The 27,211-nt window shown below is 41.3% G+C and overlaps 1 protein-coding gene across 1 annotated transcript; it reads right to left on the reverse strand.

Moving 5' to 3' along the window:
* Positions 1-854: 854 nt before the first annotated feature.
* On the reverse strand, positions 855-26,942 carry CRLF3 (cytokine receptor like factor 3). Its single transcript, XM_020783660.3, has 8 exons — positions 26,699-26,942; positions 18,733-18,940; positions 15,931-16,018; positions 14,646-14,823; positions 12,028-12,250; positions 10,985-11,117; positions 4,279-4,391; positions 855-3,637 (listed from the first exon to the last, which is right to left on the reverse strand). The coding sequence occupies exons 1-8, from the start codon at positions 26,813-26,815 to the stop codon at positions 3,381-3,383; spliced, it is 1,317 nt and encodes a 438-aa protein (XP_020639319.3). The 5' UTR covers positions 26,816-26,942; the 3' UTR covers positions 855-3,380.
* Positions 26,943-27,211: the final 269 nt, after the last annotated feature.

Consider the following 27,211-nt stretch of genomic DNA (forward strand, 5'->3'; position numbering starts at 1 on the left):
AGCTAGTTTCCTCAAGATGGCAGCCCTTTCTTCCTTGAATAACCCTATAGAGGAGTTGAAACAAGGAAGAAGTAGGAGCCCTGAGAAATAATTGAACTGTGCCACCAGACCAAATGCATATTTGCAGAATAATGGTTCTTATTCTCTGTCAAGGTAGAATAATAGAAATTTTTGGGAGGCTTTTACTATAAAGAAATATAAAAACAAACAGTGCCTTGCAGCAGCAGCAGAAACACAGTCTCTATTTCTTCTGGGTCCCAATTCTGGGAGAAAGGCAACATATATCCTGTTTCCGCAAAAATAAGACCTAACCTGAAAACGAGCCCTAGTATGATTTTTCAGGATGCTCGGAATGTAAGACCTACCCCCAAAATAAGCCCCAGTTAAGTGAAACCCTGCCCTCCACCATTGTGCAGCAACCAGAAGAAAATGACATGACTGTATTGGAATAAATGTAGATTGTTATGCGTGAAAAAAATAAAATGTCCCCTGAAAAATAAGCCCTGTGTTTTTTTGGAGCAAAAATTAATATAAGACCTTGTCTTATTTTCGGGGAAACAGGGTAAGTAAAATAAATAATTTTAAAAAAAATAGACTTATACCAAATAGTGATTTACCATATATATATAAAAAGTTAATGATTTCCAACCAAAAGGCTGACTGCATTTGGATTATAACTATCCCACCTCATTGAAATTCCCCACTAACATGGGTGATCTTCAACAAGCCACACACTGAACAGCCTACCTCCCTGAGCTTTGAGAAGATCTGGGCCAGTGGGAGGAACGTATGCCACATGCAAGGTTAGGACAGGATAGGAGGAGAGGATAAAAATGGAAGTCCAACACAAAATGTAACAAACAGTTTGAAAAACTTTTATTAAAAAGTCATGAGACAAAGTATCTTGAGGTAAATGAATACACATTTCCTAAGCATACGTCTGTCCCAATGTTGGCTCCAAATACGTACAGTATAGTCATCTCAGTAACACTATGTGAGTAAAGTCTAGAAAAGTACCCAACACTTTCAGGAATCGTTACATATGAAAACAAAAAGAGAGGTATCAGAAATCCTTTACAAAAATATTTGAATATTTTAGTCCCTGTTCAATTATCAGGCCAGTTCTCTAACTCTGAGCCTTTAGGTCTCTGTATCAACTATAAGAGAATATTCTATATATCTCTAACGGAGTGTGTTACCTAACACACCTGGCTCGCACGACTTTTCTTCCCATATCAGTTTTTTCAGGCTATGGAGAACTAGCCAAGACTTTTGGCGGAAAGGGGGGGGGGGAATTCTATAGCCCAACCAGGAAAGCATTCAGGCTAAATGGGAGCATGAGAATTAGCAATGCCCTTTTCATGAGCCTTTGGGTGAAAACGGAGTTTTAATTACATCTTTGTATCCCATGGCTGAGGGGGAAAATGAGGCCAAGAAGTTTATTTTCAAGTGAAGGCCCTGCTTTACTCTTGTGAGAATGAATTCTATGTTTACAGGTAGCCCCCCAAGCTGTGAACTCAACACACAAGGGAGCTACAGAAAATGAGAATCTGCCTCTGTTCTCCCTCTTGGCAAACAGAAAGGCTACATTACTGTTCAGAAGTACACTGATACGTCGAAATTCACAGGCAACATTTTCAACCCTCCATGGCAAATACAGAACTTGACCTCATCGCTGTATCCTTCTGTGTCATCTTCTATCTTATACACTAGTTTTGTTTTCTCCCTCACAGTCACACAGATTAATCATGAGATGTGGATAACTCAGTGGGCCAATCAGTTTGCTCATGGAATTTTGTAAGAGGAAACACAACATGTCCTGCCCTGTCAGAGCATAAGAATAATAAGGCAAGGAGATAATTGTTGGGGTGCAAGTGAAATACAGAGGCTCTGGAAACAATAGAACACAAAGAAACACTGGTTTGAGGCAAAGGGGAGAAAAGAGGTCTTTAGAACAGTGTTCCCTACTTTGGGTTCCCAGATGTTCTGGGACAAAAACTCGCAGAAGCTTTCACCACTAGTTGTGCTGGACAAGATTTCTGAGAGCTCTGGTCCAAGAACATCTGGGGACCCAAGGATGGGAACCGCTGCCTTAGAACATTAACCCTTTCCATGCTGTGCTTTTCTTCAGAGGTGTTCAGCCATAGGGTTATGTCCAAGGCATTCGACTATGACTTCCTGAATTAAAGCACCTGCTACCACTGGCCTTGAGATTTCAATGCACACAAGAAGACCTTGGTGAGTGCAGAAAGTGGGCATTATCATCTCCTTGCACTCTGAGGCTAAGGACAACTTGAGCATCTGTGCCAGCACCACAGCCATGGCTGTTCAATACTTCTAATTGCCCAAAAGTGTCCCTTTTTTAAGTTAGCAAAATATTTAAAAAAACCTCACAATGGATGGATTTATATGTACCATTTTCCACATGATGCTTCCTTTCCTACAGGAGTATTCACATTCCAAAATGTCCTTAATAGCTCAATTAATACAAAACTGCTCTTTCAACCCAAGCACAAGCAGAGAGGGGTGTAACACCTATGTTTCAGAACAGCCTTGGCTGCCTCTGAAGCAGAATCTGAAAATGTGACTGAAAATGTGACGTAGCGTCATTTTGTTAAAGGCACTTGCTATCTATGGGATTCGCCGGAATGGGTCTCTGAAAGAAAATCGGCAACATTTCACACAAGAGTTTGGTTTACATCAAGGCCAATAATTCCACTGACTCAGCTACTGTGTTTGAAATGTATGCTGCAGCGTAGACAACCCTGTTTAACAAAAGCCTGAAATGAAGGCACATTGGTATCACATTTCAAAAGTAATGCTTTCACTCTGGGATCTTTATGGGGCTGCAGCAAACAATAACATTAGCTGAGTTATAAAGGTACTTGACAGGGCAGGAAGCATTAGTGCCAAATAGACAGCATCTGAAAGTAGAATGCCAAGCTGCAGTTTCCTGTTTCAGTACCTGGATTGCACATAACTTTGGTTCATCAAACCTGAGCTAGAAGAATAGCATTAGGCAGAGATATTGCTGTTCTATAAGCATAACCGTTCAAGAGTATAGGGTCAACACTGGCTTTTCCTCCCACTTAAAAAACATCCTCCCAATAAGTAATATGATAGCCATCGTAAGAGCCTGCTTAATTTTTCAGGGTATTCTAAATGTTTTAACCAGCATTTTACATGAATCCAGTAGACAGGACCAAGTTCAAGTAATGTCAAAGCTGCATTAAGGGGCTTACACCTGCACAGACCCATACCAGTGTCCTAAAAGCACACAAAGTTTCAAGAGTCTGTACTAGTAAATCATTGCATCAGTGAGTCCAGCCATTTGAAGACTGGCCATTTAAAGCCATCACTGCTTCAGAGGGTAGAAGTTATTAGAAAACCAGGACTTTCCAGCCTGGATAGGAGAAGGAACATCCGAAGTAAAGTGAATGACACCACTGATCAAGGACCCAGTCAAAGACCACTTCCCTGTTGTTGGAACTAATTGTCACTCTGAGCTTGATGCTGCCGCCCTCATTGTGGGTGGAAGGGCCCAAATTCACAGCTTCAATGTCAAAGGTCACAGCTGATCCAGAAGTCACTGCGGGCAATTGGTTGGTCATTTCTTTTCCATTTACAAAGACAGCCCCTGAAACAGGTACAGCAAGAAGAATTAATATGTACACACAGAGAACATGTACTCTTGGGCAATTAGCACAGAAATCCAAGATGTCCTAAGCTGTAGACCCTTTAATAACCTTGCAAGCAAGCCAAGAAAAAAAAATCTGCAAGAAATGTACACTGCTTCATCTGACAACAAGCACTCTACCTTCTTCACAATTCACTAATTCAAAATAATTACAAGATTTATGGAAACAGGATCAGAATCATTAATATGCACGGAAATGGAATCTGGATTAAATGAGATACAGTGGTGCCTCGCAAGATGAATGCCTCGCGGGACGAAAAACCTGTATGACAAATGGTTTTTGCAATCGTGTTGGTGACTCACAAGACGGCTTCTTCTATGGGCGGGCTTCGCAAGATGATTTTTTCCCGCAAGACCGATGCCTCGCAAGACGAAAATAATTCATTTCTCTTGCGAGGTTCCCATAGGAATGTATTGTAATGTATTCCTATGGGAAACTGCTTTTCGCAAGATGAAAATTTCGCAAGACAGCACTACTCGTGGAACGAATTACTTTTGTCTTGCGAGGCACCACTGTACTTCTACCTTAAAAATGTGGAAGTATAGGAAAGGGTTTGCATAGAACCTCTTAAGCAACTCACCATTTGTGCTAACACACACTGCTTTATCTCGCTGTAAAGAATCACAATCGTGCTGTTGCTCCACACATACACCTATACTGTCTTTTCTGTCTGTCTGGCCAACTGTTTCAACCCTGAGAAGGCAACAAACATAAGGATCGGTCTAAATGACTGCAGTTCTTTAATGAGCAAACAGATGAAGAGCAATTGAAAACAGAGGAAGAGCAGGAGGGATGTTGGATTATCCTTAGAGCCACATTAATGCTGCAACATTGCCCACTGTATCACTGGACAAAGCTTACTTTGATTTACTGTATTAGGTCTCAGTTGCAGAACATCATTCTTCAGCCCATCAAGTCAGTTGAATGGTTGTCTCTGTAAATTGGACTATTGCCACAGAAACACAATCCAACAGCAAATCATATACAAAATCTCAAAGCAAAGTGGGACAATGCCTTTGAAATCCCCATAAAATCTCAAAAAGAGGCTAGTTTTTGAGTCCTCCAGGACTCTTCATCTGGCTGGACACTGCAGAGCTGGGATGGAAGGAGGAAACACATAAATTACAAATTTAGCCTGCTCAGCGCGAAGAGAAATCTTCACATGCACGGGATTAGCCATTCCTCCCATGTTGGGAAAGTATGCGTTAATGCGCACCCCCACCCCCACATATGTCTCTACCCACCCACCATTGAAATACATGTTGTTGTTTTTAAAAAAATCCCTATAATCCATGATAATTCAGGATGCATACTAGACCACTTCATTCTGGACAGCTTTCACAAGTGGGCACAGATATTGTCCTGTTTTAGTTAAGGGCACTCTGAGGATACCAACAAAGTTGATGGAGATACAGGAGAAGGGCCTTCTCTGTTGCTGCTCTCAGACTCTGGAATTCCCTCCCACAGGAGGCCTGGCAGGCCCCACGGTTGCTGTCCCTTCACAAGCAGGTGAAGACCTTCCTCTTCAGACAAGCTTTCTCTGAATGACTGGCTGCCTGAGTGGGGTTTGCAAATGGTTGGTTGTACCTTGCTGCTTTGAATGTGGCTTTGGTATTGTTTTTGTTTACTGTGTTGTAGTGTTGCATTCGACCCTTTCTAGTATTCTTATACTTGCTGTATTTAGTTTTTTATATTTTCTTTAAATGATGTAAGCCACCTTGGTTCTTTTTTTTTAAGGAGAAAGGTGCAGTAAAAATATTTTAATAAACAAATAAAGAAACAAATGAGATATGAGATTCACAGCAGTAATGTTGGGGTTGGAAACCTTTGCAGTTCTGGAGCTGGGTTCTGGTTTGGGACAGGAGCTACAGTCCAGTAGTGGATGACACTAGTAATATACATCAAGGCCAGATTTAATTATAACCAACTAGGGCAGTGGTTCCCAACCTTTGGTCCCCACCGGTATTTTTGTACTACAACTCCAAGAAATCCTGGCCAGCATAGCTAGTGGTGGGAGTTTTAGCCCAAGAACACCTGGTGACCCAAGGTTGGGAACCACTGAATTAGAGCATTTCCCCAACCATACAAAGCACAGCTCAAATCTAGGCATGGCCTATTCAAGGAGGAAGCCTCAGTGCAACACCCTCCCATGCTGCAAGCCAAAGGGCAGTTCCATGTATCTATCCAACCTCAACTTCTTTTGTTCTCTCCCACTGGAAGCCAAGAATTGAGCTCTGGTTTACAGACCAGGCAGGTGCAAGTATTTGTTACTAGTTCCTTGTCATGATAAAAGTACCATCTAGTACATTGATTAATGGGAACAGGCTGAAGTAACATACTGTGTGAAAGCTTCCTGCAATCTGGCATTTGGATCTCATGATCTGACCTACAGAGTGTGCAAGCAGCACGAGAAAGAATGGCCTTCCAGGTTTCATTTCCTCTCATTTGGCATGTTTATGTTATGGCTCCAAATAATGCCTGACATGTATTAAGCACTAATCATGAAATCTGGCAGGCACTGTGTAAGGAAAGAAGTGCCATGTTCTCCTTGCTTAATAAGTTATTAATGGGAAAGGACAGTCATCAAATTTTGTTCTATTTTTCTAAAACAATACCAGGCTGACCAATGAAACAAAGTAACTAGAGATCAGATGTACAGAAAGCAAGAACCCACTGTGCTCCAAATACTTACAACTTCAAGCAAAAAAAAAAGGGGGGTGGGCTAATTCATTTTGGAGATGACTTAATTTCCTTCAGTCTGTACTGAAAACAAACTGGGCATAGAACATGAGCCAAGTCATACAGAAATATAAACACAACATTTTTAGAGCAGGAAATTAAATTGCTTTGTGTCTTTTTTTTCCTTTTTCTTCAAGGCAGGCCAGGCAATAATGAGTTAAAAAAATTTCATAGTGTCTTGAATGCTATTGAAAATTAGAACCATGTGTCCCTGTTAATTCTTCTGGACCCTCCAGGAAAAGTCACAGAGAGCTAAAAGGTTTGCATTATAAAAGGGGAGGAGGGAGCATCTAAATCTCTTACATATGGGAGCAAACAAAGGAAGATGCTTGCAGACAGTGAACCTGAGAGTTACAAACTTCAGCCGCCTCCCGCTTAATCGGATGTGGTCATCCGATACAATTTTTAAATACATGACTTTGTGTGTTTGCACTTTTATGTGTCTCCCAAAACAGCACTTTTGCATAAAACTAGATATAGTCCTTTGACCTTTAGTAAATGCCACTTATTCCTTTTGGTCAACAGGCACAAAAGTGCTCAAAAGTGTTTAGCCCAATACCTCTCGAAACCTTTTTTTTGACGAAGCCCCAGGTTATGATGTGCTGCAAGTCAGGATACAAAAAGATTCAATGCCTACACACAGGGAAAGAAAGGAGATAATGGAAGCGCCAGGTTCATTATCTTCCCGTTCTCATTATGTCCAAATGAACTCAGAGTCAGAGAGATTTATGGGAATTTATAAAAGGTGGAGGTCCAAAATTTCAAATTGCAACAATAAAACATACAGTACACACGACACACACATTTAAAATACAATCTCTAGGAAACAGATGATAGGTTGGAGGACACGAGCAAGACTGGCAATAGCAGTTTTCAACGTTTGCCTACATTTCTTGACCACATCAAATTTCAAAGACTATTCTACAAAAAGGGTGCCATAATATGCTAAATGCCATTGCTCTAAAGGACTGCTTTGTGTTTCAGGTTACTGAAATGGGAAAGCTAAGAAATCAAAGAATAAAATATGCTGGAAAGCAGATGGAGGACTCTCAAGGAAGCTGGTTTTGCAACTGAAGGGTTAAATTGGAGGGTTGATTCTTCTTGTACTGTCTTAGAAACATCTAGCCTAATTGGCCTGAGACACAAGAGTCTTCTAGCTAATACAAAGGATCTTCTTTAAGAGGTCCCAGCCCTCTCCACTATGCCCTTCAGACTGGATGTAAGGGGAAGGGCAGGATGGAGCCCTTGGACGGGTGATACTGGCCATCGCTTGTTGTCACACAATGTCAGTCCACCTCCAATACATCAGGTTTCTAATCGATCCTTGTGAATGAATGAGATTGTGTGGGAGATGGAAAACACTGCTTACATGAATTGTGGTGTTCTATGTAGTTCTATAATCCGCTTTCTGCCCCACAACAAATGCCCTGCTCTCTTTACATACCCCAGACTTGGAGCTGATTTGGGATTAGCAAGAGCCATGCCTCTGAGCATGCACAACAGGACAGAGGGGAAGGTCCCCATCAGAGTTGGCCCAGCTCTGGAATGCTGGCAGTACGTGAGCAAAAGGAAAGAAAAAGGAAAGAAAATATTCTAGCACTTTAACGACTAACAATTTTCTTTAAAATGCTACAATGTTGATGGGGGAGGGAGGAGCTTTTTCCTTCCTTTTGTCAACATGCCAAGCCAAACTAACAGGGCTCCTTCCTTGGTAAATGATAGTAAACTCAAATGCGAAATATGTCCTATATCTCAAATGCTGGTGTTATGCTCAAGAAGGAAAAACCTCTCCATATTCCTGCTACCATTCACAACTTGAAGAAACTCACGTAGCTCCTTTGGTTGACCTCCTTCAATTCTGAAATATAAGTCAATTCTATTGGATTTCCTAGGCAATCTCCCATTTCATGAGCAATGCCGAACTGGGCAGTATTGTGGTCCCTGTGCCCAGCAGTTCAGCAGTCCTGAGAAGGTTCAGTTTCTCTCTCACTCACAGGTTTTTTGGGGGGAGTGGGCACCGAAGAAGTTCCCAAAAATGCATGAGGCCTTATTTATTTATTTATTTATTTATTTATTTATTTATTTATTTATTTATTTATTTATTTATTTATTTATTTATTTATTTATTTATTTATTTATTTATTTATTTATTTATTTATTTATTTATTTATTTAATATGCCGCCCACTCTACCCAAAAGTCTCTGGGCGGCTTACAACAATATAACCCACCTATAACCTGCCACTGACTTTGTGGAAACCCAAGAGCATGGTTCAAACATCAGAGCCTGGGCCAATAACTAAATTGGGCCAGGCCCACCTGTCTTTCCATTTAACCACAGAAACCAGCAGGATACAGAGCATGGCCTCCGCCGAGGACTTGCATGAGCCACATGCAGCTTGTTAGAGCAACTGCTCTATTATGTCTGTTAAGCAAGGACCGATAAAGCTAGGTGTCTGGGTAATCAGAGGAGAAGCCTCTTACTGTACTAATTACAAATGGCAGCACAGCATTTCCCCAAAGGCTCTCCCTTGGCCACAACCACATCACCCAGAGGGACAGAGCTCTGCCTAATTGCATTGCTGTGAATTAGAAAGCTTAATTCTGAAAGCAAACACAACCCAAGCTGCCTCCTCTTCGCAGGACGTTCCTGCTGAAGGCAACCATCCCAAGTTTAGCCAGAGCTATAATGAAGTGGGAGCTGGCACAAGCAGAACAGAAATAGATCTGTACTCGGAAGGGAAAGCAGCAGCAACTGGAATCTCTATAAAAGCTCCTGCAGAAGTCACGAGGTTCCCTACCAAGAAAAGACACGACTAGTTAAGGGACCAGCTTGGGACAGTTTAAGATCCATGGGCTTTGAAAAGATCTTCGAAGAAAGACACCCTGAAATCATTAAACCTAGTTTTGGAAGCTAATGATGAAAAAAGGGAGAAAAACCTTTTCAGAGGCTCTCGAGAACAGAATGGGCAATATAACTTGCATCCCCAGCAATGACATGGTGATACAGGGTAAAGAATCTAGTGTTCCTATTAAATTCCTCAACTTACCATTTTACCAAAGCATATCTCCCTAACTTTCCATTTTACGACCCCCCCATGAGCCTGCATGCTTCTCCCCACCTTATGCCCCTTTCTCTCCATCACCTGACAAGGAAGAGCTTAATTTTCTTTTTTTCTTTTTTGTTTTTTTTAAAGAGAGGAACCTGAGCTTAGTATCATGATGCTCTTAAGTCAGAAAAGTAAATAGGGCCGGTGGACTCTAAAGAACCAGTTTGGCTTGTGTAGGGAGCCTGCATCAGTCACAGTCAAGTTTCTAACTCAATTCCTTGAAATTGTCACATACTGCTCTTAAAACTGCCCTTCATTTCCCAAGCAGTTGTCAATGGGCGCTCTGACCAGGCAAATAAGACAGGTACAAGACCACTGGGCTCAGAGGACTAGTTCCATGGTTCCCGGAATCCCTTACCACTATACAGTGGTGCCCTGCTTGACGATTACCTTGTTAGATGAGGAAATCGCTTAATGGTGAGTATTTTGCGATCGCTATAGCGATCGAAAAATGATGTTTTAATAGGAAAAAATTGCTTGACGATGATCGGTTCCCTACTTTGGGAAATAATTTTTTGCTTTACAACCATCAAAACAGCTGATCGTCGGGTTTCAAAATGGCCACCTGTTGTTTCAAAATGGCTCCCCACTGTGTTTTAGGACAGATTCCTCACTATACAGGCACCATAAAATGGCCGCCCTATGGAGGATCTTTGCTGGACGCTGAGGTATTTCGCCCATTGGAACGCATTGAACCGGTTTTCAATGCATTTCAATTGTGTTTTTTTTTACTTTGGCTTGATGACGATTTCGTTCTACAGCGATTTTACTGGAACGGATTATCCTCATCAAGCAAGGCACCACTGTATTTATTTCATGCATCATTTATTTTAATCAAAAGATGATGGAGCTGAGGTGTGTTGAGTTGTTTTTGAAGAGCTGAAGCTTATAGCTCCTGACTGCAAAAAATATCAAGTTCAAATCTGGGGAAGAGGGTGGTGGTCTTGGACAATCTCAGACGATACATCTATACCAGTTGGCCCACCTCTTTGTCAGCCTTCTCACTACAGCCCATCTGCTTGGCTTTTCCCTCTAGACCCAATTTATACCACTGCCCAGAAAGAAGAGGGCAAGACAAGACAAAGTTTGTGTTTTCTTTTTGTGAGTCCTCCCTCCCTCTCCTTCCTTTCTCCTCAAAAAAACCCAAGGCGGCTACATGCCCAATTAGAGCTAAACACCAGGGGATGGAAAGGCAGCAACAGAGAAGCAGGCTTAGTTGTGGCCACTCCACTAGGAGACGGGCCTCGGAAGATGATACTGTCAGTCCTTGAGGAAAGTACAATGACACCTTCTTCTTTTTCCCCCAATTTTAGCAGCAGGGGAATAAGACAGCAGTTAAAGTTCACACACATGAAGAATAGACAGTACAATTTCAAGAGGCCAGAAAATCTACTTGAAAGAACAAGACACATCATGTGACCTAAGCAGAAATACGTACCGGAATGTCAAGGTTTGACCACAATAGTAGGTTGGAGCCTTGGAGTACAGCACTCCACCCACTTGTGAATCATTTCTAAGTGCTATATTTCTTCGGCTGCTCAGGCTGTAGCCCTCCAAGCCAGGAGTCCATTCTATGAAAGCAAGCATAAACAATGATGAACATATAGATGTCTATCATCCACACAGGCAGAATGGATTTGATTTAAATAAATAAATAAAAATCAGCTCTCTAGTTGGCAAATTAAATAGATTTTTAAAATTTAAATAATGATTTAAATCAATTTGATTTTTAAGAATCATTGATTTTTATCTATCCTGCACACAAGCCATAAAATGCTATGCAGTATTTTCAAGTTGTTGGCTTAGTCCCAGGGAAATACATAATCTAGTTCTTTCTGTAGGTATGTGTTGGAGGGGGCTTAGTCTGTATGTGCTCTAAGATGAGAAGACTACAATACTGTATTCTTAAGACAACAACAAAACCCAAAAGGCATGCAGTTCAGTAACTGCACATATGCACTTACACTCTGCCCCATACACACTTCCAGACTAGGTGTTTGTAACTCATGCTGGGATCAGTGAAAGTGACAACTTCATAGGAATGCTCAAGGTTACAGCCTTACTTGGAACCAACCCAAATTAATATAATCATCATCACTGAGCTGTAAAGCTGGAAGCGAACCTATGGATCACCAAGTCCGGCTTTTATCAAGGAGGGACAGTGGAGAATCCAACTTCCAATCTCTGACTCTGCTAACAGAAACCTAAACCACGGAGCTATCCAGCAGTTCTATCTAATCTCTGTGGATACCACAAGATCTGATTAAAAATAAATATTTTATCATGGGTCACATGAGGAAGACATGCTGAAAAGTATACTTTGATCACAAATAAGGGCAAAGGAAAGAAATAAGAATCAGTGTATGGGAGAGACCGTTATGGTAAGGGGTGGTGTGAAATGTTAATCTGATCTAATACTAATCAGCTCTGTAGATGAGTAAAATAGAAACAACAGCAACTAAGAAGAATAAACACAAATACCATGAGGCACTAACGTGGAACGACCAATTTGAGAAACACTCCACGGACTCCATTCCTGACGGCCGTCTCCTCGCGCACAAACCCTGAACTGGTAATCGACATTGGGATCAATGTGCAACACGATGAATTCAGTGTCTGAGCCCACATACACATCTTCAAAGTGACTGGCAGTGCTCTTGCGATACTGAAGCCTGTAGTCTTGCGGGAGGAAGTCCTCATCAACCTAAAAAGAGTCAAGTATTAAGATTAACATACTACCTTCCATTTTCTTTTCCTAGACTATTTCAATTAAATATTTGAAAGCAATTTGTCAGCATGGTACTGCAAAGGCGTAGAGACATCTACCTTGTAGATTCAGGTAAGCCATGGACAATCGGATTAATAACAGTATGTTAGCAGGAGAAATGTTTCCCAAAGAACTACAACACAACATAACACAAAGTCCTGTGCTACAGCAACAACAGAACAAGTGTCCCAACATTGGATTGTGTTTTGAAATCCTAATTCTGGACCCCAAAACATGTCCAGCCCATTAGCTTTCAATATAAAAACGATCAACAATAAAAAATGTGTACATTTTGCACAGAGTACTTAGTTATACAAAGACTTTTCCTTGCCTTTTAGAAAGCTGCCCCCACTATTTGTCCCTTATTAGCACACTCAAGCTGAGATAACCAAATGCAGATTGAACTCCTTACAGCTGAAAGAAATTCAGGGACATTATACAGACCAACATGGTACAGGCAGACATTGCCCAGCAGAATGCTCTAAAATAGAGGACATGGTAGATTTTCTAATATAATGTTTTCTGTATGCAGATCTGAGAGACCAAAACCTCAAACCAACAGCTGAAATCAAGAACAATTCCCCATTATGTACTGTTTTATTTCTGCTACCTGGCACAGAGTACTATATACATTGCTATAAGACCGCTAAATTCATCAAACAAGCCATGGAAGGACGGAGCTTATTGCCTACTTCACAAGCTCTTCAAGTTGAATTCACTACTTGGTACTTTTTTGAGAATGCTTATTTTATTACTAATATTTTATTAGTTTATGTTTTTATGCTTGTATGTATGTACTTAAATGAGATGCCAAATACTATTTCAAAGAATGGTTTAATCTATGCTCTTGCGTACAACCTGATTGGCTATAAGCAATGAAGCATCCATATTCTGATCCCACCATTTCTGCTTTTGAAGAAATAAAAAGGGGAGAGTTGGGTTGGAGAGGCTGTGTAGCATTTTCATCAGGAAAAATCATGTGCAATCTGAGAAGGCAGCAGGAACATGTAGCAAAAAACAAAACAAAAAAAAAACCCACAGAGAAACAAAAAGGTTGTCAAGGAAGGCATGACAAAGGTTATCAAGAATAGCGACTACATATATGTATATATTTAGCATTGTTCTTGATCTATTTGATTTTCCAGGAGTATGAAATCAGAAAAAAATTCTGAACACTGAGAAACCTTAGGATATCCTATTCAAAATTCAAACACAGTTAGTTTTATTCTTAGCATTGTGGAAAAAAGAACAGAAAGACTGAAATCCAGAGCAGGCCCATTGAATCAGTAGAACACATGGAGGAGCTGACTCACCAAATCCCACTGATTCAATGGGCCTACTCTAGCTACAACTTACTACTGGATTTCAGACAAGGGGCTAGAGAATGAGACCATTTAATGTGAAGCATTTCACAGCATGGCAGATGGACCAAACAATTAATAACAAACAATAACAGAACCATCTCAAAATAGGTATTTATCAGTCGTATAGTAATTGGATTAATAACTAGTAAACCTATCAGACATTAAGAGGAGAGTTTGGAATTTGATATAGCTATGTTTGCCAACTATTTTGTATTTTCTAATGGAAAATTATTTGGGCAAAGAAGACAGATAGGTGGTAGTGGTACTTTACTGTTTTTCATTTCTGAATTTTTGGGTGTTGCACCATATTCTGGGTTTGCTGAGTGCTACAAGAAATGTGCAGAAAGTCTTAAGAACAGGTGAAGGCAAAGCAAATATTTCAACAGACAGTATGTAACCAACATAAAGGTGTGACAGCCAAAATCAGCCCTTGATGTAGAAATGGCTGCAAAGCTGTGTTGCACCAGAATCCAAATTATAAACAGTGGCAAGCAAAAGTGATACAGGCAACCCTGCTATAGCCCCTGGAAGGGCATCACAGAAGTCAGGAAATGTAGTGGAACTCCTTTTCGAGATGCAGAGAACAAAGACTGCAGGAAGTTCATCTTCAGAAGCCAAAACTGTGTGGCAATGGCCACTCCATCAGAAAGTCAAGAGAGGAAAAGACAAAAAAGGGTATCACAGGGATGGCGCAACCTCCATGCCAGCAGTGGAACTGGCATAGCTTCTTTTCCGCCTACACTTCTCAGGAGAAGGGAAGAGATTTTTAAACATAACCACAGATTACCAAAATACTCCAAAAACCACATCTATCCTCCCGCATCTTCTCTGCCAGAACAAGTCCAGCACAGCAAAAGAAATTGGAAGTGCCACAGATTTCTCTGCCCTTGACTACTCTGTTAATCTGAACTCAAAAAAAGAAGGACGTGTGTAGGACTGTTTGACCCCAGAAGCAATCCTTCACCTACCTTACACCACCGCACTAGGATAGCTCCAGGCTTCTCAATCAGTTCTTCTATCTGTACCGGGGGCCGAGATGCTACTGTTCCATGATCAAAGATCTGACTTCTCACTATTGTAAGCAAAGAGTCATCCAACTGGGCAGATAAGCAAGGCACATCAACCAGTGATGGCACTTCAGGTAAACTACAGAGGAAAAAAAAATCTATTAATACTAGTTATATGAAGCTCTCTTTTCATCTAAACCAAGTTGTATGGCCCAGGTACAAAATCCAAGAAAACCAAGTCTCATAGTATCTTTCTTGAACCACCAAAACATAATGACTACACGAATGTTCAAGTCCTGCAGGATCTGTCATTAGGTTGCACACAGGAGAGCTTGGGGAGGGAGAAAATCTGAAAAGCACTCTGGCTAACTCTTAAGTCTACAGAGAAGGAGAAAAGGACTATTGAGTCTACACTCCATGAAAATACATTATTAGCAAGCTTCACAAGCCTGAAGACTCCTGTTCATGGCCAGCTGTGCCAATGATACAACATCTACAGAGTCTGTGTTGAGTAGTTGATAGCCTCTCCCCAGCACAAGCAAAAGTCCTGGTGGTGTCCAAGGACAATCTTCACCTATGCAGCAAAGAACAAACACAGCTTCACGGGCTGATCGCCGGTTCTTAAAATGGCTCCCCGCTGTTTTCCAGACCTATTTCTGGAAGACAGCGATCGAAAATGGCTTCCCCTATGGAGGATCTTTGCAAAACGAGCAGGTATTTCCCCAATTGGAACGCATTAACTGGTGTTCAATGCATTACAATGGGTTTTTTACTTTCGCATGACAACATTTTTGCTTTACAGCGATTTTAACGGAATGGATTATCGTTGTCATGTGGGGCACCACTGTACACCTATTTGCTTATTCCTCACCCCCACAGTCCTAGTACTTGAACAGTGTGATCAAAAGTACGTCAAGCTTCAGATGCCAGAAAAACCTCTTAACCAAAGTTCAACCTTATTAGATTAATTGTGTCTTAGTGGTCTTTTCAGAAATCAAGGCTGTTTACTTTATATCAAAAAGGTAATCAGATTACTGAAGTGGGACCACTGGAAGGTTAAGTACCACCGCAAACATGCCAGTTCATGTATAAACAAACCACAAAAACCGAAACTTACCTTTGAAATAGATATGAGCTCTTCTCATTCAGATTACTGGATCCTAAGAGGGGCTCTAAACCAATCCTAAAACAAATCACAGTTTCTCTGCGGTGTCAAACTTCCACCTCACAAATCCATGACTCTTACCTATCCAGCTGAATATGCAAAGCCTTTTTGGTAAAGTTGCATAGTTTGTCGCTGTTCTGCTCTTTTGCGTCACGAATAGCACTCTCACCTAGAACCAAGCAGTATATAAGAATCCTTTTGAAAAGAATAACATTTCCTGCTCATTTCAGGAGCAATGAGGACATGTGGTTCTCCCAACACTGTTGGATGGTAACTCCCATAATTTCTCACCACTTGCAATGTTGATGCGAGGTACAGTTCAACAACATCTGGAAGGACACGTTGCTCCCGACCCCTAGATCATAGCTAAAGGAATCCCACCTTGACAGCAGTGCGTAAACACAAGCAGCATCCATTATACACAGTAGACAGTTGCCGGTATATTGTTGGGTGGAGCCAGTACGACATCAGTTAATATGAATTAGCCCACATACTAAGTTCATCTCAGTCGTGACCAAGAAGTCACCAGCAGCTACTGCAAATGGGAGCCGGCTCCTTCCCTCCTAATACTCAGAAAACTAGTGAAAAGAGAATTATATAAAGTTGCCCTCAATAATTTATCCCCCAGCCACTGTAAAAATTTACTTAATTTTATTGTGCTTTCTTTTTTCTTTTTGTACAGTATTTTAGATCTAGTTTGATGAACCGCCATATTAATTGAATTGCAATATGGGATTGTGTAGGGTTCTGTGTTTTAATTTGTAAACTGCCCAGAGTAGTGTTTCCACTATAGGAGCAGTGAGTGAGTGAGTGAATAAATGAATGAATGAAAGATATACTGCCACAGTATGCCACATTTTCCATGATCCACACTTCTTACAGCCTGTTTTACATCCTAAAATCCTGCTGAAGAGGGTTGGCAAACCCTTTAGGACAGTTTTTTTGGTACCACCTATGGCTATAGCAGGGGATTGTGGGGAGGGAGGTCCCTATTCTGATTATCGTTGGTCCCAAACTACACAATTGGATCTTGGTCAAAGTTGGCCACTCTAAAATCTGTCTACTAGTCTGTTTATCTCCTCCAGGGAGCAATTTCTCAATGTTTTGTCCAAACTCCTCTGCTCTGGAGAGAGAGGACTTCTCCCCACAAAAAAACTGCAAATGATTTAGAACAGATCAAGAGGAGCCAAACATGGCAAAAGTCCTCCCTACAGGCAGCAGAGAGAACAAGGAAACTTGTTCATTTAAAAATAAATGGCATGGGTGTCAGTGTAAGTGACGTTTGGAGCCCTGACTAAAGAGTTGTCAAGGATTTATATATGGGGCTTTTTGCAAGCAAAGCACATAATTCTACTGTTGTAGCTAAATGAGATATTGAGAAGAAGGCACATTTCTTCTGATTTAAGATATTTTTACTTCAAAAAAATGGGATTTCTTCAGACATGTGTACCTTGATATTTCAGCCCATAGCTGTCTTCCAAGGACTAATCACAGAACAAAGCATGGTAAACCTAAGGTATATAGTAAGGGAAATAATATGGCACGACAAATGTTTTTACCACTTGAGGCCCTTTTCTAAAAGCATGATCTAGTTTAACCCTGAACTATTATTTTTTTGTTTGTTACTTTCATATCCCACTGTTCCTCCAGTGAGTTCAAGGCAACATATATGGTTCCCTCACTCCCTACTTTAGTGTAGGAACTAAGTGAGCAATGCATCTCTTGTTATTGTCTAATCTAAAAATATTGCACTCTGCAGGAATATTATATTCTGGAGGAGATGCATTGTAATGGTATCACATTTTGCAGAGAAAACTGAATGGAAAGGATGGCACATAAAAAAACAATTTTGCAACAACAACAAAAATGGCACAAACCTTCTGAAGCTTATTTGATTATATTTGGAACGAGAAAAAGATAACCTACAGAGGCCCATCCTGTGTATTCCAAAACACACAAAAAAGGAGCGGCTCCAACTTCCTGGAAATGCAAAGCAAGTTGGAGGCTCGTGCTTCAGTTCTTCATGCCTCCAGTCCGTGCATGGCAATAATACTAGACAGGAAGACTGAGGACAAAGCTACAACAATATGAAAGGCATATGACTGTAGCTTATTTGCATCTTTGCAGTAACACTGTTAAGTATGACACACAATACAAACTTGGAATGTTCAGCATTTCCCTGTCACACCACTGGCTGCCATTTATAGAGAGGGGACAAGGAAATAAAGGCTCATTGGGATCGTTTGAAGACTTGTTCAACTAAACATTATGGAAATGACACAGGAGGAGATGGGGATAGTGGCAGCCAGACCCAAGCCCCCCTTGACAACTGCTGACAAAACTGGTCACCCTGGTTTAGCTGTTCCACGACTGGCTTGGCTCTGTTTATGACAACACTTGGTATCTTTGTGCACCATACAGCTCTATGTTATATAGACAAAACAATTTACACATATGCTTCAATCATCATTTGGGGATGATGAGGCCTCTTGTGTGTGAATTCTCAGGCTGGCTGGAGCTGTGGATATACTCCCATGCATCTAGCATCAGAAGCCTTTCCTTACATCATGTGTACTATAAGGGCTTCATGGTTACCATGAAGAGTCACAGCCCATTTGTATGAAGACACACAGGAGACACCTCTGTGCAACTGGGAATCCTGGGCTAACCAAATAGAATTCTTCCATAGATGGAGGAGCCTTGCATGTACAGTAGACATTAACACATGTGCACAGCTGGCTAACCCAACCACCAAACACATAAAGAGTGCCTTTGGCTGTGTGGCCATCCAGTGCTATCCCTTTATGCTCATTACCAGCAGATAAGCTAGTTTACATGAGCTTCCTACAACCAAAAAGTCATGCCTTCGAAACTGCCTCTTACCTTCCTGGAGGAGTTCATCAGCCGTGCCAACTCCATGCTCTATCAGCTTCTGACATTCATCCAATGGCTTAATGCTTTCCTGTTCTATAGCATCAACCTCCTGCAGCAAGGACAGTAGCCGCTCATCCAGCAGCTTCCTTAAGGTCCCTTTTAAATCATTAAAATGTTGTTCAAGTACCTCTCTTGTCAGCGCAGCGCTATCTTTGATCTGAAGGGAAACAAAAGACATTCTGGTGGAAATAAATAGGATATATAATGTCCCTCAACATAGGAGAAAACTACCACATCCACTAGAATTTGCACCACAGTCCTTGAACCAATTGCTTTGTGATCTGCTCCACGAGGTTCCATTGCTTTCACTGTAATTCCGTCTGTACCTGTCTCCCACTTAGCCCAGACCAAGAAAGGGCAAGAATGCAATTTAAGAAACATCAGTAATCGTTACACAATTTACTGCATTTATTCCAAGCAGAACGTTTGAATCTCAACACCGAAGTTGCAACAACTGTCGCTGTCAAGGTGTCAACACAATTTTTCAACAGGAGATGTCTTACCCCTGCATGCCATTCGGGCATTTGTACATCCCTGTCCTTGTTGGCATAGAGAAAATAATAAACAAAATGGGTTTGCACCTGATTTATAGGAAAGCGAGCCAACCAAGCTCACTTGTTACTTATTCCCTACCAAGAGAAATTGAAAATGGTGTCCATGCATGTGAGGGGGTTCGGTGTTACTTTTATGCTGTTGCATATCAGAAAGTACAAATGATGCATCTAAATTATGAAATAAAGTATTTTTATTAACACAACTAGTATTAACTTTTTTATCAACTTCAACTGGGTTTTGTAACATCAATTGGGGAGGAGAATCTTCCCAGAACCAAGCTAACGATTTTTCATTGGGTAACTCTCTTAATAGTAGGTTTTTGCAGATTTCTCCTTCTCTGTTGGCATTCTCATAAAGCTGTTGCAGACCACGCATAGGGTCCCGCAACAGGGGTGGCGGGCCCAATCTCCCTCCTTCGACAGCTCTTTCTCTACTGCAGGATCTAGTTGGTGTACCATTTTCTCCGGACCGTGAGCTCTGTGATAAACTAGAACCGTCCATTCTTCAGGACTAAGACCAAGGATTATAGGTCTAAATTTCCCCTTAGCTGGATCTCTAGTTTCCTCATCAATTTCACCTTCTGTTGGTCGCTTCTGCGGGGTTGAAAAGACTTGTACTTCCTCGTCCAGTATTTCAAGCACTTTCTCTTTCACAACTGTTATTTTCTCTGTCTCTTTGGATACGTTCCCTTCTTCAGTTGTCAAAAACATGTTCACTTTCTCCCTGTCACTTTCCCACTCTGTTCTCTCCCTTGCAACCGCTGCTCCTGACCGTTTCTTCCGTCCCTCCTCCTTGCGCCTTTCCTTGCCTCGCATCTCTCCTATCTCAGTCACGCGGATCTTTCTCTCTTCCCCGGCGTGCGCATCTGTCACTTGCTTTTCTTTGCGTCTTGCTCCTAACTCCCTTTCAGGTTTTATCTCTTGCTCTATCTCGGATGTTTGAGGGGACGGCTCACTCTTTGATGTGATTTCTATTTCCTCCTCACAATGCAACAGGAGGCTGAGACTCACAGAAGACTCAAATGACTCCCCCACACCAAAAGAACATGGTTACTGAAGGAACATTGTTTGCATATTAAATTATGTTTGAAGATTACTGATTAGGAGGGAAATCAATCATCAGTGAGCCAGATGGGAAATGTTTAAAAAATCTCACTAAAGAAAAGCTGCAAAAATGTTACCCAGATGTAAGTAACTATTTGATCTTCAGAAGTACTGACAAACAACACAGGATGTTCTACTGTCATGATGTAAAGCTGACTTCCTCTTTAAGCGGCATTCATAGGGCTTTGCAGTCCCTCGTGCAGTTAAGATTTGACTTATTATTTCAGGACTTTAGGGGAGGGGGGGAAGGAAGTATATGACTACATATATGAAACAGAGGTGGCAGGAAAGAAGACAGAAAGAGCTTTTTTTAAAAAAAATAAAAAATAAAAGGCCTCTTACAAGCCCAAGTAGCTGTGAAAGGTAAATTGCACAAAGGCCCAAGAGAAGATACAATCCTCTTGATTACACTAATATAGCTTGTGAAATTAGATAAGCAGAGCATCAGTGCAAGAAAAGCTGCACCAACATGACAGTCCAAAAAAGTGCAATGCCACTCGTGCCCCAGCATAGCAAAAGAAAGTGTGCCGCTTACATGCTGCCCCATAGGGCTTAGAAGTATTCTCTGGGCAGTTTACAATTTAATCATGCAGGCTACACCTTGCCCCTGCCCTCCCAAAGGTACTGACCTCAGAAGGATGGAAAGCTGAGTCAGCCTGTTGGGATCAAACTCAGGTCATGAGTAGAGGCTCGGCTGCAGGACTGCAGCTGAACCACTGTGTCACAGGGTTCCTTAGTGTAAGATCATTAAGTTCTTTTTTCCAATTAAATATTTCTAATCTGTTCTTCATTAATATGAATTCAAGTGATTCAATTTAATTAAAATCATATACAAATTTAAATAAGAAAATAGAAGATTAACAAAGGCAGCAGAAACAACTGTTGTTAAAAACGCCTGGGGAATATAAAGCGTTTTATACTGGGTTTCAGAAGAATAAATGTGTAGCGCCTGAAGAACCTCCATGTTGAATTGGTACAATAACTGGAGTTCAACAGCTGGAAAAGCACTTTCTGCAGTGGTCAGTCTCCCTTTCAGAGGTAAAGCAATGGGAACAGGGCATTAGCAGGGAGCCTTAGAAGATGGGGCAGGTTGGCACTAGAAAGGGCGTTTGCATGAAGAGAGGGGCAGCACAGAGAGGTTGGTGGAGAAGCAACCATTTTCAGAGAGACTTTGTCAATATGAGAACCTTTCCATGCTGGCACAAAATCTCAGTCAGAAAAATGAAGTACTCCTTCAAAAACAAACATGACTGCTAAGCGGCAAGGCCCACAGCCCCGAGCAGGCTGATTCATCCAAAGGGAATATAAAATTCTCAGTAAGAATAAGATGCCATGTATCATGAGTTTGACTACAAGTCCGAAGCAGTGCAAAAGCACTCCCAGCAATTCGCCAGAGATTCAGGTTGCAAATGGCACACCAAGTGGGAAATCCCCCCTCGAAGTTAGTCACAAGCGATTACGAACAAACTGAAACTTAGCCAACGAGTGGACACAAGAGGCTGTGGATCAGTGACTTCTGGGGACTGACTTGTCAGACTCAGAGAGATATACAGTACTCACACAAGACATTCATGTATTTCCAGAATGTGAACACTAGAAGACTAACATAAGGAGCCACCTGGACACAGAGTCAGACCACTGCTCCATCTAACTTCGGTACTCTTTACACTGCCTAGCAGTGGCTCTCCAAGTTATGCCAGGGACTGAGCATCCTCTGCTACCCACTGAGATGTCAGCAAAATTAGTTGTTCTTGAGTAGTACTTTGAAGCAAAGGGTCTATGGATCACTTCATGTTTAATGAAATAATAACATGCTTACTGTATATACCTTCATTCCATTGGACAGAAAAACATCCACTGAGTTGGGGGTTTGTGCTTCACCCCTCCCCAAATCTATAGGGATCCCAAGGTAATGAGGGTTAGCAATAGGGTTAAATTTATGTGCCTAGTATTTCTTGATCCCATTCAGAATTCCAATGTCACTCCCAACGTACTGACAGTCAAAATGTTTTAATTCGTCTTCTCAGCCTCGTGGCTTGCAAAAAAATGGCACAAGCCTCTCTTTTTTTGGTACCGAAAGATACTGGCCAGAGCAAAAACTACCCAATGACAGAACACAATAGACTTCTTAGAAGAATGGTTGGCAAACACATATAAAACGACAATGTAAGAGACAGGGTGTGACAACTAAAAAAATTACAGTGATGCACACTGATCAGCGACTCTACTGTATTCCAAATATAATGTCTTTCGGAAGTGCTTCCAAGAGAGGCGAAAATGTTGTAGTACAAAGAAATTTCACTTATTTATAAATCTCACACTTCGCCAAAAAGAGAGAGCATAGAACACAATCAGAACACCGTCCCTTAAGTAATCATGACAGAAATAATTTGCATTTGCCCACCTTCATAAACAACTCATTAAAATATATGATGTATTTATTCACAACAGTGTTTTTAAAAGTGCATGTAACAATGGGATAACTAAATATGCAACCAAATAACTAAGCACTACACCTGACTCCAACAACATAGCACAGGTGAATAACGTTTCCCACCCCCATGGAGCAGCAGTCCTCACCACCACATGTATTAACCCAATGGAGATTCCTCTAAATGTTGTCCGAGACTGAAAATCCCATTGAAGTTAATGGGTAGTTTAAGAGTAAATATACTATGGACTGGACTGCACATCAGGCCTATCCTGCTCCACCTTAACAGAGATTTACCAACAATGGTGGTTTCCAGCTCAGATTTTTTTTACTTCAACTCGCATAAAATCCCACAGCCAGCAGAGCCAACAGTAAGGGACTGTAGCCCCAAACATCTGGGAGTTTAAGTCTAAAAAAAAAAAAGAATTTGGAGTAACAGAGGCTGAATTTCACTTATTTAGTTCGTATCTTGTTGTTTTTCTTTTTTACAGATGATGTGAATCAGATGCTTCCAGAAGTCCACTAGCAGGACATGGCCTGTCACTCATCGGCAACTGATATTCAGCAGGATATTACCTCCCCAAATATCAGTAAGCTCACTTATTTATACTCAATGGAGTTGTCTAGTTTCCTTTCAAAGTAATCCAAGGCAATAACCATCACATCTCCGACAACAAACCTCCTAGGTTAATAATACATTCTGTGGAGAAGAGGAACTTTTTCTTGAATGAATCTGCTACTGCAGTCTATTGGCTGATTCCAGACTTAAGACAGAGGGGATTGACAAGAGAGGAATGCACTATGCAGCATTTCGTAATAACCAAGTACAGTGGTGCCTCGCTTGACAATGTTAATTTGTTCCAGTGAAATTGCTGTAGAGAGAAAACATTGTCACGCGAAATTTAAAAACCCATTGAAACGCACTGAAAACCCTTCAATGCGTTCCAATGGGCTGAATACCTGCTCGTCCAGCAAAGATCCTCCATACGGTGGCCATTTTTGGTGCCTGTATAGCGAGGAATCTGTCCTAGAAAACAGCGGCGAGCCATTTTGAAAGCTGGCGGCCATTTTGAAACCTGACAATCAGCTGTTTGCTGATCGTCGTAAAGCGAAAAATCAGTTCCCGAAACAGGGAACCGATCGACGTTAAGTGAAAAAAACTAATCTAAACATCATTTTGCGATCGCAGAAACGTCAACGTAATGTGGATTCGTCGTTAAATGGGGCAATCGCCCAGTAGGGCACGACTGTAGTTATTCTGATTTCAGATGCAGTACATCTAAACAATGATGCTATATAGTATCCAAAGCAGTCTTCAAGGTTCTTTAGCTAGCCAATAAATGCTTTTTCTACTAGCATTTCTTTTCCAAATTTTTTTACCCTACCCAATTGGTTCTCTGCACCCAATCTGTATTTTTTAGTTCCCATTACAGGACCAAAATAATCTTCTGCATTTCATTTGTTTTATGATTCCTTGATCATTATCCATCTGCTTTAGCATCTCCTTATTGGTCACACTCTTGACTCATGAAATTCTTAGCATCCTAAAATAAATCCACATTTCAGATGCTCCTGCTTTTTTCTAGGTCCTTTGTGTCCAGGTCCAAGATATACTGTAGAACTGAGAATCCACAGCAACATACAATGTACATTCTCAAAGCCAATGTTTTCTTGTGTATTAGTCTTTGCCTTATTGGAAGGTCATATCTATTCTGATTTTTGTTGCATGGCTGTGCTTTGACTGTTAATTCAAACAAATTCGAAGCCAGTTTACACTTTCCTTTTGGATTATTGCATTTCTTGGTTTCCTTGCTCTTCACTGTTTACTATGAACTATATTCATTACTTCATTCATTTTACTGAGAACCTTGGCAGACCACCTAAATTGCCACCTACGGAAGAAGTACTGAATTGTTAACATGTCAACAAGAAGCATGAAACAAAAGCAAAACAAGATGTTGTGGCATCTTAAAGACTAACTGCGTTATTTTAATGTAAGCTTTTGTGAAACATTGCCCACTTCTTCAGACATAAGAGTTAGAATACAGAGACTACGCTGTAAAATGTTCATGTAAAGCATATCATATGTTGCTGATAACTTCTCCATTGTCAATAATGCCATCGCTTGAATCGGCATGCAAGCGCTTCTCTAAAACTGTTCTTGGAGTACAAATTTAAATGCAATCAGAAGAGCATTATTGGATCTTCAACTTTTTGCTGCCAGCATTGGTTGCCAGTTATATGAATACACAAACACCAACAGCTCTATCAACTTGCCATATTTGGACCACATTTTTTCTTTGGCTTCCCTAATTTTGTTTTTATATTCTTCTGTAATTCTGCCTAACACTGGCTTTATTTTTCCACTTTTCTCTCTATGTCATTAGCTTTAATATTTCTTAATTCATGCACATTTTTCCTTTGTATTCATACTTTGGAAGCTGATGTCGGCCAAATCTACCAATGCTTTTGTCAATTTAGAGAAAGGAACATTAGCAACTTGACCATGTGATCTCACTGATGCCTTCATTAAGCATCTCTTTAACACAAGTACATTCAGTGGGATAAATTACTGTTTAATTTTTATGCTTTTTCAGGATGTTCCAGCCCCTCATTTATCTAACCACTTATTTAATCCCATTTCAACAAGAGTTTGCCTGCAGTTGAGATAATTATATCATTTATATTTTGAACAATTTAATTTCAGAGATATTTAGCAATTTTTTAAAAGAAATATAACCATTTTTTAAAATTATTGATTTAATATGCTACAAAACATACAGCTAAATGTAACCAGTTTTGAGCTTTGGGAACAGAATGGTTTAATTCTAAACAAATTCAAAGCCATCCATAAAATGGTAGTACAGGAGAAAATCTGCATCTCCAGCTATCTGTATCTCCACACAAAGACCTAGCTTCAATAAGTAAGGGACATGCTTGGATATTGCCCAACAGTCAAAATGAGCAAAACAACTAGTTTCAAAATACTGAATGATCTGAAACTATCCAGACAAATGCCAATAGGCTCGTCGTCATTTAGTCGTGTCCGACTCTTCGTGACCCCATGGACCAGAGCACGCCAGGCCCTCCTGTCTTCCACTGCCTCCCAGAGTTGGGTCAAATTCATGTTGGTAGTTCTGATGACACTGTCCAACCATCCCATCCTCTTCTCCTCCTGCCTTCACACTTTCCCAACATCAGGGGCTTTTCCAAGGAGTCTTCTCTTCTCAGCCAATAGGCTAGGCATTGTCAATTTCACTGCAAATTGTTTCCACACGAGGCAAAGGCACATTTCTTTAAGGGTGTGTTTTTAACTCATACCTATTTAGTTCAATGTCCCTCACCCACAAATACTGCGTAATTATCCCACACACACTTACATTTTATAATGAGTTTTATAACTTCACTTGCTATTCCAATCTGTTAAAGCAAATCACCAGGTTACGCAAAGTCTATTCTGCTAATGCCACACATTCTCTGCCGGTGAAAACTTCTTTTCCAGTGGAGTATTTGCTAACTTAGCAGCAATTAAAAGGGTCAGAAAACAGGAGCTCTATTAAATACTCCACCCAAACGTGACTAGTGAGTTGGGTAATTTGGCCACCGATATTTCTGCAGTTGCAGGGGTCAGCAGGAGCCGGGCTATTGTATCAGATCAGGCTTCGCACGGCTTGCAAACCGCTTTTTGCAAGACTTGAGCGCTACTGCCTCGCTCGCCGAGCCATACCCAGCATCCTCTCAGCGCTACGGATCTCTCGGATCGGAGGGTTCCCCGACTCCCCCGGCCAGGCGCAAGCAGCCGCCACGCCCCTATCGGTTAGGTTACCTGCTGGCGGGCCAGGTGGAGCCCCTTCAGGCGGTGTTGCAGCTCCCGGCGGTAGGTACGCGCCGCCTCGACGCTCTCGCGCGCCTCTTGCAACAACGCCTCCGCCTCGAGCTCCATGCCCCGGCCGTCGAACGACGCCCGGCCGACGACCAGAATGGCAGGCCCCCCGACCAACTACTGGCATCAACCTCACACCCGGAAGCGAGCTACATCCGGGTAGCCAAGGCGTGAAGGCAGGAAAAGGGCGGCTTCTTCTTCTTCTTCTTCCCCCCTTTTAAAAATGACGAGCCGTCTTTAACGGCAGCGGGGTTTGTTTGTTTTTACACTTGCGGGGGCTCATCTCGAGTGATTGTAGAGATCAGGATTCTAGGCTTCAGCCCGGTTTCGTGGCTTTAACAGATTCAGTGCGAAGAACGATCTCGTTCTTTTGTTTGAAAACATTACTGTGGGCAATGTATTCGCGAAGGCTTTCACGGCCGGGATCTAATGGTTGTTGTGGGCCCTTGAACGTTT

The sequence above is a fragment of the Pogona vitticeps genome, chromosome 2 (assembly GCF_051106095.1).
Source record: "Pogona vitticeps strain Pit_001003342236 chromosome 2, PviZW2.1, whole genome shotgun sequence".
NCBI lineage: Eukaryota > Metazoa > Chordata > Lepidosauria > Squamata > Agamidae > Pogona > Pogona vitticeps.